General features: G+C 32.5%; 1 protein-coding gene and 1 long non-coding RNA gene across 5 annotated transcripts; both read left to right on the plus strand.

Moving 5' to 3' along the window:
• The first annotated feature begins 404 nt into the window (after nucleotides 1-404).
• On the plus strand, nucleotides 405-3,602 carry LOC112776675 (uncharacterized). The gene is made up of 4 exons (XR_003190116.2): nucleotides 405-574; nucleotides 672-726; nucleotides 812-955; nucleotides 3,334-3,602. It is a non-coding gene; the product is annotated as an uncharacterized lncRNA (long non-coding RNA).
• A 4,325-nt stretch (nucleotides 3,603-7,927) lies between these two features.
• On the plus strand, nucleotides 7,928-10,703 carry LOC112776617 (uncharacterized). 4 transcript variants are annotated; one of them, XR_003190086.3, is made up of 3 exons: nucleotides 7,963-8,114; nucleotides 9,260-9,492; nucleotides 10,051-10,703. XR_003190086.3 is itself a non-coding variant. In XM_025820828.3 (3 exons), exon 2 carries the CDS (start codon nucleotides 9,286-9,288, stop codon nucleotides 9,460-9,462), a length of 177 nt encoding a protein of 58 aa, XP_025676613.1. In that variant the 5' UTR covers nucleotides 8,306-8,443; nucleotides 9,260-9,285; the 3' UTR covers nucleotides 9,463-9,492; nucleotides 10,051-10,703. The 4 variants fall into 4 exon arrangements, 2 of the variants coding, with proteins under 2 accessions (XP_025676613.1, XP_025676612.1); XM_025820828.3 differs by lacking the exon at nucleotides 7,963-8,114 and adding an exon at nucleotides 8,306-8,443; XR_003190085.2 differs by lacking the exon at nucleotides 10,051-10,703 and having other exon boundaries at nucleotides 7,928-8,114; nucleotides 9,260-9,624.
• Nucleotides 10,704-17,521: the final 6,818 nt, after the last annotated feature.

The following is a 17,521-nucleotide window of genomic DNA, read 5'->3' on the forward strand; positions in this document are numbered from 1 at the left end:
TATCAAGGGTTTTAAATTCACGCACACTCTTTTTCACACATGTTGCTGCTGCATCCTTTTTATTTTTCTCCCATGTTGTTGCTGCTTCTTCTTCTTTGCCTCATCCTTTTTCTTCATCTTTTTCTTTTGTTATCATCGTCGTCATCACCACCACCTTCACCTCCTGTAAACTCCGTAAATTTAGTAAATAATTAGTCAATAAATTGAATTTTAATTAGAAAAATTAAAAATATAAATCTAATATCAAAATAGGATAGAGCTCTTCAAAACGAGAATTTTGATACCAATTTCCAAGAATTTGGCCTAAGGTTGGGCCAGACGGGTCGAACCGGTCAAACCGGACCCGAATCGAGCCCGTGGGCCCAACCGTTTCATTAAATAAAGTGAGCTTCAGCTCATCACTTCCTTACATTCTTCATTTCGTTCCAGCAGCCATGGAGAGAAGAAGGTAATGGCCAAAACCCTAACTCCCACTTCCATCCACCATAACTTCTTCATCCGAGCTCCAATCGCCGCACCGTTTGCGGCCACGTGTCCGCAGTGACGAGCTCTACAAAGCCCGGTACCTTTCAAGGTGAGAAAATAATAATCTCAGCTCCTATTCTCTCTTCTTCAGATCTAACATGTTAGGGTTTTGAGGTGTTAAGATTTTAGTTGAATTAATGTTATAGGATCAAATTGAGTTGAGGAATGAGTGGACTTTGGTTTGATTGAGGCACATACAAGGTAAGGCTCATCAACCCTAGCCAATTTCGGTTCTAGTATGTTAAATGTGAATTTTGAGTATGTATGGTGATACATGTGAAATTAGGTGTATAATTGTATATGTTGGAGCTTGAATTGTGAGCATTGGAACTTTGTGGAGGTTGGGTACTTGAGCTTTGATGATTTTGGGGACTTGAGGGGCTGTGTTAGTTGGTGTTTTGCCTTGGACAATACGCAGAAATCGGCCAAGGTATGGTTTAGGTTTCGCGCATTTAATATGTAATACCCTGTGAAAACTTAGGCTAGATGACCATAGGATAAGCTGGAATGTTTGTTTACGCTAATGATAGTGGCCTTGATGAGAATTGATAAATTGTGATGACTTATTATGGATAATTATGTATTGTTGAATGTTTGATGTTGGGTTATTGAGAGAAGAAAGTGAATTAAATTGTGAAGGTTGATTGCTGAAGTTGAAGCGTGATATATATATATATATATATATATATATATATATATATATATATAGTGAGCTAAGCGTATGTTGATTGGGATGCAGAAGTTTGACTTGATTAAGAAGGTTGAGGTAAGGGTTAGAATTATGAATAATGGGTAATTGTTAGATGTAATTTCTAATTGAAGGTGATGAGTTAATAAGATTATTGTTGTTGCTGAAATTCTGTTAATTGGTTGGTTTATTATTGTTAAAAGAAGTGCAGAATTTTAATGCTTTAAAGTGAGCTTGTATGATATAAATCATGGTGATTTCTGATAGGTACATAGAACTGAGGTTTCGAGGTAAGGTTGTGATATAATTTAAGTAGATAAGGTGATGAATAAGAGGAATGGTGGATTAGTATAAGTTGGAAACCTAGAGGACTAAAATTGGTTAGTGAAATTAAGAAGTCTTGCTGCAGAAATTTCTAAACTATTTGGACAGCAACTTAAAACGAAAACTGGGAATAATCTGGGCATGATTTTCTAACCAACCCATTTTCCTAACAAATTCCTATAAGTCAAGATTACCCCATAAAAATTTCATCGAATTTGACCAAGTGGTTTGGAAGATATGAATTTTTGAAGTTTAGTGGTTGCTGCAGAATTTTCTGGTTTTCTGGTTCTGCAGTACCAACTTCCAGACGCTATAACTTTTGATTTAAACAGAATTTTGAGTTGCTTACAAAGGGATTTTGAATATCTGTGAGTCTACTTTAATTGAGTACCAATTTCATGTCCATAGATACTTTCTAGAGTTAGTTATGTCTCTTGAAAGCTGGGCTGTTCGTAGAAAATTCAGAACCAATTACTAGAAACAGGATAGCAATTCCAATTGACATTTAATTAACCAAACGAAGTGCTATGAACCTGAAACTTATTTTTCCTAAAACTTAGGGGTGTATAGTGTATCCTCACCAAAATCTAGGAGTAACGGATTAAAATTGAATTTATTATAGATTTTGTAAAAACAGAGCTGCCTGCTGTATTTTTTTGAATCTTCTTAAGTGCAGCAGCAGATTTTTATTGAATTTGTTATCAAATTTAATTCTAATCCAAAGGCGGTAAAACTTTGATTTAGATTCAAAGGGTATGTCCAAATTTGACTATATGCATGAACGTAGATAAGTAAAAGTGTGTAAGTTATCTCTAGGACACATTTAAAGTTAAACGGTGGTAATTTAGAGATGAAGAAAGATAACTAATAGTTGGAAAAGATAGTATTTGATTTGATAAGATGAAGGAAGAGAGTAATGTAAGAAATTGAGACTTGATGATATTAATTAGTCAAGAATAATAAAAATATATGATCAATGAGTTGAGTAAAATGGAGAATGATGAGATTGAGACATGAATTAATATCGAGAATTAAAATGGTAATTATGAGAAATTATTGAATATATTGAGCTTGGGGCGTTGCCCCCATGTCAGCCGGGATTTTTTTCCCGTGGTTACTATTAAGCTTGGGGTGTTGTTTCTCCCATGTCAGCCTGGAATTCGTCCCAGGGATAACATTTAGCTTGGGGTATAGCCTTCCCCATGTCAGCTTGGAGTGTTGTTTCTTCTCCCCATGTCAGCTTGGGATTCGTCCCATGGTTATTATTGAGCTTGGGGCATTATTTTCCCATGACAGCTTCGAGATTTTTCCCATGGTGTATTTTTGAGCTTGAGAACACGTAGGGATGGCTACGTAACCGACAGTTGATATCAACAGCCATAGGACAGGCATGCATCATGTGCATATTGGTTGAATTGCTTGTTTGTGAATTACTTGAGATTGCCTAATTGACTACAACATGCTAATTGTCATAATTGATATCTGTATTGTCTGTATTCTACCTGTGCTTGTTGTGTCTGCTTGTTTGTCTTTGTAAATACCAGAGATGGAGGAAAGGTGGAGAGAGGGAATTCTAGTTAAGTTTCAGTTAGATTTAAGAAATTGACTTAGTTTAGAAAGCCTTAGAGAACCACCCTGATTTATGGTTTCTGTTTAGTTCTTTAAGTTTTATAATATGAGTGTCGGCGTTCTAGGACTGCCTCTGGCATTTTCAGGACCTTATATATTATATGTGTGGCACCTTTACCATGCTGAAAACCTCCGATTCTCACCCCATACTGTGTTGTTGTTTTCAGATGCAGGTCGAGAGGCTCCTCGCTAGGCGTCTGTATTCTTGAAGCGGAGTAGTTCCTGGGATATTTTGGTTTGACAGCTTATGTATATATGTACTTAGTCACTTAGCTTTCTCTCCAAAAAACTTGATTATTTTGTTCCTCATAGAGGTTACAGGAGAGTTAGGACTTTATTTCTGTATTTTGGGTATTTTGGGATACCTGTATATATATGTAAATATTCTCCGGCCAACCTTGGCTTCGCAAGCTGAGTCAGGAGCTAGTTCATTGTATTCTTGACTCTCTTTTCGTTCTTCTGCTTATTTATATCTATAACCTTTAGGTTTTTTAGCACGCAAGTAATTCCGTTTTCTAAGTGTTGCGCTTTTTATTTTGCGATTTTGTTTTACCCGTTTTTTTCAAGGCTCCTAGTTAAGTATCTTTTTCCCTATTATTATATATATATTTTTATGAATAGAGGTCGTAATACCTTACTATCCCAGTCTTATGACTTAAGCATAAGAGTAAGTATGGTAGGGTGTTACACCTCCTCCTCCTTTTTATTTTCATTTAAATTTCTTCTTCTCCTTTCTTTTCCTCTTCCTTCTCTTCCATCATCATCATCATCTTTATTGTTATTGTCATCATTGTCGTTTTCTTCTCCTCCTTTTTCCTCATCTTTCTCTTTCATTATCGTCGTCGTCACCACCACCACGCCACCACCTCTATCTCCTCCTCCTCCTCCTTCTCCTCCTCCTCCTCCTCCTCTTTCTTTTCTCGTTTGAATTTTTTCGATCTCTTCCTTCCCTTTCCTCCTCCTCCTCCTCCTCCTCCTCCTCCTCCTCCGTCATCATTATTATCATCATCGTCGTCGTCTTCTTATATATATAACAATTCAAATCCAGAATGTATTAAAATTTCTTAATGATGGCGAAACACAAACAAACTCAATTCAAAACAAGTTAGTAGAAGTGTTATCGGTTCGGTTTGGTTCTGTTTTGGACCAAAAACGAACCGAACCGATCTATTCGGTTTTCACAAAGTACCAACCAATTGGTTTGCTGTTTGTGCAACAATCGAACCGAACTAAACCAAACTAAAAGTGATTTGGTTCGGTCAGTTTTTTCGATTTTTAAATCCTAACTAATAGAAAATTAATCTCAGTAAAATGATGTTCAAAACAATCAATAAACTGAAATAACATTACATTACATTCAAATTCAACACAATTTCAACTCATTCCAACAACTAAACATAAAATAAACACATTTGTTAAGTCTAAAATTTCCATTTCAATGCATTACTAAGCCACTTCTTCGGTTCGGTTCGGTTCGGTTCGGTTCGGTTTTTGCTGAGCCAACCGAAAACCGAACCGAATTAAACCGAACCGATCGGTTTAATTCGAAAAAAACAGATTTTTTTTGGTTTTCTATTTAGTTGTTGTAAATTTTGGCTCAATTTTGCAGTAAATTTCGGTTCGGTAACTTACATCCCTACAAGTTAGACCAAAAGTGCACCTTATTTAAATCTAGAGTGTACCGAAATTACTTAATGATGACGATACATTAACAAACTCGATCAAAATAAGCACGAACTGAGTACATCTTATTTAAATCCAAAATACACCGAAATTACTTAATGATGACGACATACAAATGAACTCAATTCAAAACAAGCACAGTCTAAAAGTGCACCTTATTTAAATTCAGAATGCACCAAAATTACTTAATAATAACTCAAAACTCTTCCTTCTCCTTCTTTTTCATTATCATAATCATCTTCATCTTCTTTTCTTATTCATCTTTTTCTTCTTATTTTACTTCCTCATAATTCTTCTTATTTTACTTTCTTTACAAGAATAAAAACAAGAAAAAATTAAATAAAGAAGAAGAAGAAACACAAAATACTATAAAATTACTAGAAAGATGATGAACCTATATTCATTCAACTAAATAATATTGCAATACATTACAAATATGTTCATTCAAGTCTAATATGAGAAACAATACTTCTAAAAGAAGAAATAAGAGCAATAGAAAAAAGAAAAAAAGAAGAAAAAAAAGAAGAGAAAAAATACAGCATTAAAAAAGAAATTTTTGTGCTTTGTAGCAAAATTTCAGTGTAAAAACTAAGAAATTTATGTATTATTATTACGAAAATTTTGGTGTTATTTATTTTGATAAATTTTGCATAATTTAAAATTATTTCTCTTTCTTCTCTTCATCTTCTACTGATTATTCTTCTTTTTCATCTTCTTCATCTTCATCTTCTTTTTATTTTATTTTCTTATAATTCTTCTTGTTTTATTCGCTTAAAAGGAATAAAATAAAAAAAATCAATGCTGCAAAATTACTAGAAAAAAAAGGAGGAAAAGAAAAAAAAATACAGCAACAAATTAAAGAACGACAATGAGAGAAAACACGCGAAGAAGAAGGAGGAATGCGAAGAAAAAGGAAGAACGCACTCTCACTAATGAAACTAGTCTTTGTTGGACTTGAACCAACTTAGTTGGACTTTGTTGTCAAAAAGACTTTAATGTATACCAAGATGGTATTATTTAATCTCTTCTTGGAATTGGATCTCAGGTTTTTTTCTGAAATAAATAAATAAAAATATTATTTCCAAAAACACGTTATTTCAACTTTAATTTTCGGAATGCGTTCTTTTGTTTAGGATGAGCTAGCCCAATTCCGACGAACTTCTATAATTTTATAGAGTTCACCCGGGCAAATTTCATCCAGATTCTTCCTAAAACCTGTCTTAGAATGGAATTCAAAATTTTAAACTGTTATCATCGTCTCCAACAGTATATAAGAGTACACAAAAATATATGTACGGGTGGCAACGGGGCGGGTAGGGGCGGATTTTTGCTCTATCCGACCCCGCCCCGCCCTACAAAAAACCCGCATCAAACCCGCCCCGCCCTACCCGCGGGTTGTAAAATGTTAAACCCTAACCCGCCCCTGCGGGTACCCTCCCCGCCCCTACCCGCCCCTATAATTATTAAATCTAACAAATAAAATTAAATTTTAAAAATTATATAACCACCATTTATATATATAATATAAATTAAAGTAAAAATTTATATGTGATATAATATTATTAATTATTTTACTAATTATTTTATATATGTTACATATATTATATATTAAAAATATATATATTTACATATATATTTTATATACCCGGACAGGTAGGGGTGGGTTTAACCTAAACCCGGCCCCGCCCCTCCCCGCCCCGCCCAAGAACCCGCCCCGTTAAAATCCGCTCCGGTGCGGGGGCAGGTAATTACCCGCCCCGAACGGGTAGGGGCGGGGTGGGTACCCGCGGGTTCGGGTAGTGTTGCCACCCCTAAATATATGGACAACAAGTATGGCTTCTTCAATATCGTAAGTGCCAATGACAACCATTATCATCGTCTCCAGAAATACACATGTATTTAACAAAGATTTTTTCTATTATAAATAAAAAAAATCATGATTTCCCAAAAAAAAATACAACTTATTTCTTTATACTCTCCTATGTACTTTGAAGACGATGATAATAATTATCATTCTTAACTTTTCAACTTTTCTTCCCACCCAATATGATATTTATGAAATACGCAATGAAGTTCTCCAGGGATAAGGCGAACTAATATAGAAGTTCGCCAGGATCAGGCGAACTCTATTAAAATAATGGAGTTCGTCGAGGTGTGACAAACTTATCCTAAAAAAACGTATCCGAAAAATTAAAATTCAAACGTGTTCTTGGAAATAATTTTTTTTAAAGTTTTTATAAAAAATTTCTTGGATCCATAGTTGCAAAAACCGAACCGGATCGGTCGGTTTGACAAAAAAACTAGTGAACCGAACCATAAATCGGTTCGATTCACCTTTTAGACCGTGTAAAAATAAAAACCGACATGAACCGGTGAGAACCGGTGAAAACCAATCAAATTCGGTAAGAACTGGTCCAACCGGTTCAGTTGCCACTCTACGGTCCTCAGCGCGCGACTTGTCAACCTATTAGCATGTTTTATTTTGGAGAAGTCCAAAATGTGCTTCCTTGTTGCCACTCTACCATTGTGGTTCTTAAGATTTTAAACAACAAAGACTAATTATATAGTAACTCTTAAATTAAATAATTTTATAAATATCTAATTTAATTTTAATTTTATATTCTCTATCTTTTGAATTAATTATATTTTTAATTATGTACTATTATTAATAGAAATATAAACTTTACTAAAAATTCTTTATCTATTTCAATATTAATGTTAGGATTAAAGTTATCTTATTTTATACTAGTATTGAAATTTACTGATATTATGGATTATTATTTTTATTATATCAAATTAAGATACTAGTGTAATAGTACTAACTAATTTTATATCTATCTTTGTATTAGTTGTCTATTTTATATTTTTTATTTACATAGGATCGATTTTACCGATTCAACTAGTGATTTATCGGTTGAATCAATAAACCAGTAAACTAGTAATTTAAACGGTTTGATCACCGATTCGTCCTTACAACTATGTTTGCATCTCATATTTTTCTTTTTTTTATTTATTTTTTCAATTTTCGGTCTTTTTGGCCTTTTTGGTAATTTACTCTCATATAATGAAATTATGTTCAGTTAAAAAATTAAAAAGCAAAGCAAAACTCCTATGCCCTGGTTCAAATGAGGCAGGTTTTTCTGGCTCCTTCTCCAAGCTCAACCCGTACTCCATAGGCCGCTGAGCCCCAACGGCCTGTTCCCACATCGCGCTCGCGCTTGTGCGTTTGCGAACTGCCTCGCTATCTTCGCTGTCTCCCTTGCAGGTATCAACCCCTCTCTCTCGCTCTCTCTGTAAACTGCTGTTGCTATGTGGTTCGATATATGTATGATTATTTTAGTAATTTAGGAAACCCTAAATGCATCAAATTCACCTTCAGAAAACACCCACTTCCTCTCCAACGATCCCACAAATCTCTTCTATCTCTCCCTCTCTGCTGTGGGCTGCACTACTGCCGGAAGAGCCACCGCCGGCGAACCAGGGACCACCTCCGGCTCCCCTTCCCCTTCTCCGTCTTCCTCTCTACTGTGCTCTCTTGCGTTCTCTCTGCCTTCTGCCGAAGCCGCTGCAAGCCACCGGATCCCTTTCTCTCTTGTTCGTCACTAATATCTGTTCCTAGTCCTTCATTCCTTCTTCCTGTTCCTTTTTTTCTTCTCCCCGTTTCCCCTTCCCCGGGGTTTCAGTGTTATAAAATATAAACCTCCCTTTCTTTTCAGTGTTATAATTTAAAAATATGATGAGACAATGGCTTTGGTGTTTCTTTTGAATTATAGGTCTTATGATAATTTTATGGTGTTATGCCTTGATGTTATGTTTATCAACCATGCTACATGAACACCAAAATCTGATATTAATATAAAATACATGATAAAATACACATTAAAAATAAGTTAAACAAAACATAGATTTATACACAAATATATTGTGACTGATTTTGGTGGCTGATCTTGGTGTGCAAATAACATTTTTGTATGTTTATTTCTTGAATTTGCTACTGCATTAGTTTTTATAATTTATTACATTTACAATTTTTCTGCATGTTATTTTTGTGCATATATATGTATTCAATGGCGGATTTCTTGCTCATCGCCATGAGCGGCCATCGGCAATTAATAACCATGTATTATATTACTTTCATAATTTATATTGATATTTTTATATATTTTGGTTGAATCTTACAAGTCGTTTTATGATTATGCGTTCAGTGATTCTTAATCACCCTTCCTATTCGAAGTAAAATCCTGATTTTTGCTACCTTGGTTAGAGTTAGAGGCACTTTTCACACCCACAAATTTCCCCACCCAGTGACCATCAACCATATAGAAACTCTTAAAAGCACTTTCCATATGATTTTTGAACAAATCTTATGTGCTCATCACTGACATCGACTTTCTAACCATACCTTTGCAGAAATTTCATAGCAAGCACACAAGACAATGGGTATCATAAGGAGTTGCTTCTCCTTCATAGCAGGGACAGTCTGTGGTATTTATGTGGCACAGAACTATAAAGTGCCTAACGTGGCAAAGCTAGCCGACACTGCCTTGTTCATGGCCAAGGTTGTTGAAGAAACATACCGCAAACCCAGCAAGAAGGGTGATGATGATGAATAGTGTGATTAAATGAAGCAATATTGGAAACAGGTTTATCTATTACATAGTCTTAATTCTTTTCCTTGGATTATATGGGATTGAATAACTTTCCAACAGAAACTTTTGGGAAACAAATTTTGTGAAGAGGTTTAGCATTTATATCATTTGTGCCGTTTAACGGAAGCATTCTGATTGCCCTTTCTGATTTTTGGTCATTATAATAGGACTTTATAGTCATCTAAGTTTTCTGCTCATAATAACAAACATTGTTTTAAAATTTTATCCCATAGTGGGATGATAGCTTTATTCGGATTAGAGTAAATAGACAAAAATACTCGTGAAAAAGTATAGAAGGAACAAAACTACACCTCAAACATTAGAAATAATCTAATGCATTCCGTAGATTGGTTTCGCAAGTCAAAACTGTCCTTCCAATTGTATATTAATAGATTCGAAAACAAAAGCAAACTGTAAATGGTTTCTTGAGCTATTGCATCATGATTTGGGGATTACAAGGTGCATGGCTGCAACTTTATGTCAGACGAGTAGAAGGTTTAGATAAGGGAATGATAGTTTTCACTTGTCAAAACAATCTTTGGAGTGTATCAGGCTATTTTGGAGTGTATCTGGCTGATGTTGAGGGTTTCGAGGCTGACGAGGCTTTCGAGGTCGTCGGGGAGGGAGCGGAGGCAGTTGAGGCCATTGTCAAGGACCTTGAGAGAGGTGAGGTGGAGCGTGGAAGGAAGAGGAGCTTGTTGGAGTTCACTTTTAGCTTCTTCAGCTTTCTCAGTTCCAAACCAATGCTTTCTGGAAGTTGCATCAGTTTATTGAAGTTGGCGTTTAGTTCCTCCAATGATCCGCAATTGTAAATGGTTTTGGGAAGGTATTCGATGAGGTTTCCGGCGACATTCAAGACCTTAAGCTTACAGAGGCAGCCAATGGAGTTCGGTAGGCTTCTAAGCTGGTTCGAGTGCACGTCCAGCACCACCACTGCAACATAGGATTTTTCAATCAAGTTTGGTCAAGGAATTCGTTGAGGGGCCGCGATGGCTCACTTTTGAGAGGGACAGGGGCCGGCGTAGGTGTATTTTTTAACAGGAGTTGCCTTGTCCTAATTTGGAATGGATAGAGACCGAGTTGGGTGTTCACTCGCTATTTTAAAATCCTTTGGGTGTATTTTTATCCTCTCTATACTCTTTCATGTGTATTTTTGTCCATAAGTTATGGAAGGCAGTGGTTTAGATTTTTTTTTCTTTAGCAAATATCTCCTCATTTATGCCTTTTTGATGGGTGTGTGCATATATAAAACCATAAGAATTTTGCCAGAAACAGAATATTAGTGTATAAGCATAGGTTCAAGAAACTATAGTAATGTTGATTATTGTTTGAAAGGGTATATGCTATCTACCCTAATTTGGTAAAAATTTTGTGGAGAGCTAGGTTTATTTAGCCTGAGAGAGTAGAGAATGAAGACTTAATTTGGTCTTTAAATTGATTTGCAATTCAATTCGATCAATCAAATTTCAATTTGGTATGTATTGCTATCACTGTTTTGTTAACAAAATGTTGGTTTGGATTGGATGACATGCTAGACTCATGGAAGCGACACCATTTCTGGTTCACGATAAATAAGGTCGAAAACGACTGAGAATTGAGATATGTAACGTCTTCCTGCTATGGCCAAATGATGTCATTGAGTTGCCTAATATATGATCCCGATAATCTTAACGCCAAAACTAATGTTTATCTCAAAATTTTTGTTGATGTGTCTCTCTGTGTGTGTGTTCTTTTTTTTTTGGTCATTTCTTATTCGATTAGTTGAATAAGTTAAGATGTGTTGACTTAAGACACCTGAACAACAGAGTCCTTATATCAAGATTAGTATTGATGTGGAATATCAATAACTGTCCAATTTATCATGCGATGAGGAAGTTGGCACAGCCAATATGTTCTTTGGGGGATACAAATATGCAGGTTTAGGAGGAGCAGATCTAAAAAGAACTCGATGAAATGATAAGAATCCTAAAATTAGATAAACCGGTCACCAAATTTAAGAAAAGGACGGATATATAGTATTAAGACTTGACTTAATTGGAAAGCAACATCACTACATTCACCTATTCTACATACTTGCACACAATAATACTAAGGGTTTTTATCCATTACTGACTTTAGCCAAATCTTGAACTCGGATGCACTTATTGTAAAGCAAAGAATCATCATCCATAGAGTAAGGCCTTGCGTGGAATCAATCCGGTCATAATTAGGAAATTTTCATATATGCTTTCAAATACAAATGTTTACTGGGTCAGCCTAATCTATGAATCCATGGTTTTGATCCATCCAAAAAGCTACATACACAGAGGATGGATTCACGAGTTGGGTTGGGTTGGGTTGGGTTGATTGAGAAAATTGGGAATCTACAGTGTAATTGGATTATTGGTCTAGAAATTTTTAACCTACCAATCCAACCCACTTAGGTGTCTTAATTTCTCGGAACATTGCTTCATGTTTAACTTTCAAGATCAAGACAACTACAGTTCAATACAATAAGCTATTCTAGTATTGTTTAGGGTTATATAACATGATTTTTTCCTTTTCAGTTTAAAATTGAAGATCGTGTATAATTTAGAATTGCTTTTAAATTTTGTTACGATTTTTTACGATTACTTTTATTTACTATATTATATTATATTATATTATATTTATATATGTTGGTGTGATTTATAACATTATTGTCAATTTTCTATTTGTTAAAAAAACTTGTATTTGAATATATGTCATTAAAGTAATGATAAGTAATTGAGAGTTAGTAGTTAGTAGATGAATATTTATGAAGTTGATTGGTAATATCTCTATAAATAACGTGACTCTTATATCATGTAAAAACTTCAATACATATTTATCATTTTCTTTAATTCTGTCTCTATTTTCTTGTTATATGTTTTGGTACATTTTAATAAAAAATATTTTTAACACAGGTTTTTTCGGTCAGGTTTTGAAACACATTTAAAATATTATTGTCAAATTTTAGCTTACCTTATTTACATGATTGGACAATGATGTGCTGAAAAAGTTTATTTAACCCAACATATTGATTGAATAAGTGGGTCGAGTTAATCAATTTGAATTGGTTGAATAGTCAGCTCACTTATCCATTTAAACAAGTATCTCTATGACATATTAGTTCTTGACCTGTCGAGATAGAGAATATCATAAACAAAAAAATAGGTCTCAACCTTACTATTAAGTATTAACCAAACACATTCAAAACCAATTTCAGCTAAATAAATTAACAAGTAGAAGATGTACTAAATAAATTCTAACAGAATCAATAAATTTTACTTAAAATCCATTGTCTGCTACACATATAAGCAAAATCAAACAAATTACACAGTTAAAAGAAGAAAAAAGCTCAAAAAAACAGTGCAATATTCCTATGTCCTATGTGGCAAATATCAACAAGTTTAAGCGAAATGACCAATATACCTATGTCTAAATGAGATATAGAGTGGGTACTGGGTCATGTGGCAAAGAGAGGGATAGAATTGGCAATGCGGTGTACAAAGATAGATGAAAGAAAAAGCAAGAAGCATGGTGGCTGGGTCTCTAGGCAGGCACCGCAGCAACGCAGTCTCTTTTAACAGAATCGGCTCAAAAGTGTCAGCCCCCAATTTGTCCTTTTGCTCCTTGCTTCCTCTCTCTCCCTCTTCATCTTTTCTTGTCCCATTAACACCTTACTATAGTAATCTACATTACTTTTAATCTTAAACAAACTATTAAATATTTTGGTATTATAAATTAAATCTTTCAGCTATATTATTTGACCATAATTTTTTTTATAATTTATAGACTTTAGCTAGAGAACTATTCTTTTAGTCAATTTTTTAAAATTACATTTTTATTCTAAATTTTGAATCGGAACCTCTAAATTTTTCAAAATTGAGTTATATAAAGAAAAGCATTTTAACAATAAAAAATTAACTAGTATTAGCTATTTAAAAATTAACCCATGTACTTATTCTAATTTTTCTAAAAATTTGTTTTTCACTTAACTTTAAAGAAGATAAAGCAAATAGAAAAGAAAAATAATGAGGGTTGAGGCTATTGTTATTCTAAAGGCTGGATATACCATTTAGTGTCATCTACAATTTAATAAGATTTAATTATAGATATTATTTGTATTGATAGTAGAATTTTTAAAAGAAAGTAACATTATTAATTTACGAATAACAACATATATTTATTTTCCCTAAAACACTACTAACTTTCCTAATTCCTTATCAACTTCTTTGCAAGAATTTAAGAAGGATTTATTTATTTATTTGGATGGATGAAATTCATGGAAGTCACATGAGGCAGTGAGCAACGTCACAGATCAATGGAAACGCATCCAACACAATAAAATGAAATCTACCAAGACAATATGAAAACGACAATATCTATTCCCATAGAAGGAAAAAGGTGTTGGACAAATTTCATTTGTTAAAAATACTTTTCTTTGAATCCGGTAATTTTGACACCGATGCAGGAACAGAAAGGTGGTATGTTGGAATTGTTGAGACACACCAAAGGTTGTGAAATAAATGACGCTAAGTGAAAAAAAAAAAAAAAGGCTGTAGTGAATGCATATAAAATTGGGGAAAAAAGTAAAAGAAAAGAAAAAGCGACTTTCGTCCTATTGTGGGAAAATATCCTGGTCCCATCGTTTTATTTAATATTTTTTGCTTTATACTTTACTATCATGAGTTTGTCTTCTCTCAATTCAAAGGGAAAAAAAAAATTAGTAGTCACTTTCCGTTCAAATGTAACTTAAAAAAATAGCTTAAGGAACTCATGTAACTAATATAAAAAAAAAAATAAGTGCGATTTTAGTTCCTAAGATATAGGTTGAAATTTTTTTGTTTTTAATTTTTTTCATACAAAATGGTTATTAAGATTTAACTTAATTTTAAAATTGTCTCTAAAGTTTAACTTGATTTTAAATTTTTTACGATAAAAGTGGAGACAAAGATGAATTGTGGACAGCTTTTTTTTTTCTTTTTTCTTCTTCTTCTTCTCTTTTTCCTTCACAGGAGTAGAAACACTCTCCTTCTCTTATTTTTTTTTTATTTTATAATTTTTTTGTTATGGTAATTTAGTCCAAAATTTTAAAATTTAAGTAAAAATGACAATTTTAAAACTTAGCTTTAAACTTTAGACAATTTTGTATAAAAAAAAGGTTAAGAACAAAAAAGTTTTTTAACCTATATTTTAGAAACTAAAATCGTATTTAACTCTAAAAAAATTAATTTTGATTAATATTTGCTACTTATAGAAATATTTTGATTCACCAAAGGCTATAAGAACGAATAACCAAAGATAAAAGACGAGGAGGAAAGTGCAAAAGGGTTTTTGAGTTTGAGAACACTGAGTGAAGAAGTGGTGTGAATGTGTGAATGCAATAGATGCCAAAAGCTTTGGAAATTGAGGCTACATATTTGCTGAGAATGGTTAAAGTTGAGCTGCTTCCTCTTACAGGAACCCCAGGTGGCCATTTGGAGCAATGGGGATCTCCCTATGTATCTATGGATTACACCATATCATGAATTATGATATGAGTTTTGAAAAATAAACTATTGTTTTTGTCTATGAATATTTAGAATATTTATTTATAAAAAAATAAAACTAACGTTACATAAAAAGAAATAAATTTTGATTGATAAAATTATTTAAATACTAAACTTTTATTGACTAAATTAAAAAATTATGCAGAATTTTTAAATTACTCAATTTTTCATCTTTTGGGACCCTCTTCAAAAGTAGTCATATGAGCTCAAAATCATTCGTATTATATTTTGAGCATAAATCTCTTATTGAATTCCAAAAATTCAAAAGATGTTGAGAATCTTTTATTTTGAATTTTTTTGTTTTTTAAACTTTTTCTATGGACAAAATATTTGGATATCTATGGATATTAAATTATATAATTTATTTTTGATAGAAGAAAAATATGATAGTTGCAGATTTTGGTTTGGCAAACCCTCTTCTTATATGCTTGATTGATTATAGTTTTTTATTTTTAAAGAAACTAAAAGATTGGAATGAAAAAGATGATAAAAAATGATCATTTAAAAATTTTAAACATATTTTAACGAAGTCAAACTCTAAATTTAATAATTAGATATTTTATGAAATGATATTTATTTTTTATAAATATAAATCAATTTAATTTATCTATAATTTATGAGGCACAGACTTTTTTTTAAGTTGTTATGTTTACGTATCGAACATATTGATCATCCAAGATTCATCTGATACACATGTCTTTCGTGTTTAACAGTATATTAATAAAAAAAATATAAAATACTTCTCTAAATACTCTTATACATACCTAAATATCATCACATATCAGTCGTGTCTAATTTTATTCTTAATCTATATTCTTGAAATGAAGCTATAAATAATATATTATTATTTATTAACGCAAAAAATTATTTTAAATATTTTATATAATTAAAAAATATTTAAAATATATAATTTATATTTTAATATAAATAAAATATTAAAATATTATTATAATTTATTTAAAAAATAAATTATATATATATATATATATATATTATATTATATTATATTATATTATATTATATTATATTATATTATATCATATCGTATCTTCATGTCTTATAAAAAAAGTTAAAATTTATGTGTTTATATATTTCATATTGTATCAGTATAAGGATACACGCTTCATAGTCTATATAATTAATTTGGTGAGCGTCCGATTAGAAATAAAATCCACATTCAATCAATAAGCATTCAACTTTGAGGAAACACTTTGCTTAGATTTGAGATAAAATGCAAGAAAGGAGAAGAGGGCAATCTAGAATCTAGGACTAGAATAGTAGAAGAAGTCAAAGTGTTTAGAAAGCTTGTGGAGATTCAAAGGGAGGACACATCAATAGGCTGTGGTTTGCACTTTGCAGAGTAGATATATATAGCCATGACATGTCTATGTCCACCCTTAAACAAACTAGTCTCACAGCCATTCAAATTATTAAAGTATTGGAATACCATATGTAGAAGAAAAGTACCCTAAATTTAGATGGAAAATTATGCCGAAACTGTCGCGCATCATATCATCCATTTAGCAGCCATTGATTCGCTTTTTCTTTTTCATGAGAGAGAGAGGAGTGTATATCTCATAATGATGTGAGAAGAGATGAGTTTTATATTGGTATGATTTAAACAACTCAATGCCTTCGATTTGTTTCATTTTTTAAATCAACAATCATAAATCGGACGGTTCGATTTGTGATTTTGAAAATAAAAAAATTTTTAATGTTAAAATCGGACCGTCCGATTTTTATTTAAAAAAATAAAAAAATAAAAAACATAAATCGGATACTCCGATTTGTAATTTATTTTTTTTTCAAATAAATCAGACCCTCCGATTTGTAGTTTATTTTTTTTCAAACAAATCGAACTGTCCAATTTGAATAAAATATCATATAAAAAAAACATCAAATCTTCCGATAACAATGTATTACACATATATTTAATCAATATAAAAAAAATTAGCCCCATTGATTCCCTCAAACGCAAGAACTATACAACAATAATTATATGTATATAAAAATAGAATCGTTTATGGATCGGATTTGATCTGTATATTCGCGGTATTTATCCGATATAATAATTAATTTAATAGTTTATATTTGGCGGAAAAATTTAAATATGAATATGTTTTATTATTGTTCTTTAACATGTGTATATGGAGTGTTGTATCCCATAATGGTGGGTACTACTTTTTTGCACTTGACTTCTGGATATAGACGAAAAGCATTGTATGAAAATCTATGAAGTTATTACTTGAGAGTTATTAAATACTATCAACTTTTCTGCTCCCACTTCTTTGACCAATTTCAAGCCAACAAATAAAGCTTCATATTTTGCCCGGTTATTAGAAGTAGAAAATTCGAACCTTAACGAAAGTTCTATCCGAGTTCCTTATTCGCTTTCCAAGATAACTCCTGCCCCACTACTGCCTTTGTTAGAAGACCCATCTATATATAGGCTCCATGTTGTTGGGCTTTTC

This window comes from Arachis hypogaea, chromosome 19 (genome assembly GCF_003086295.3).
Source record: "Arachis hypogaea cultivar Tifrunner chromosome 19, arahy.Tifrunner.gnm2.J5K5, whole genome shotgun sequence".
Taxonomy (NCBI): Eukaryota; Viridiplantae; Streptophyta; class Magnoliopsida; order Fabales; family Fabaceae; genus Arachis; species Arachis hypogaea.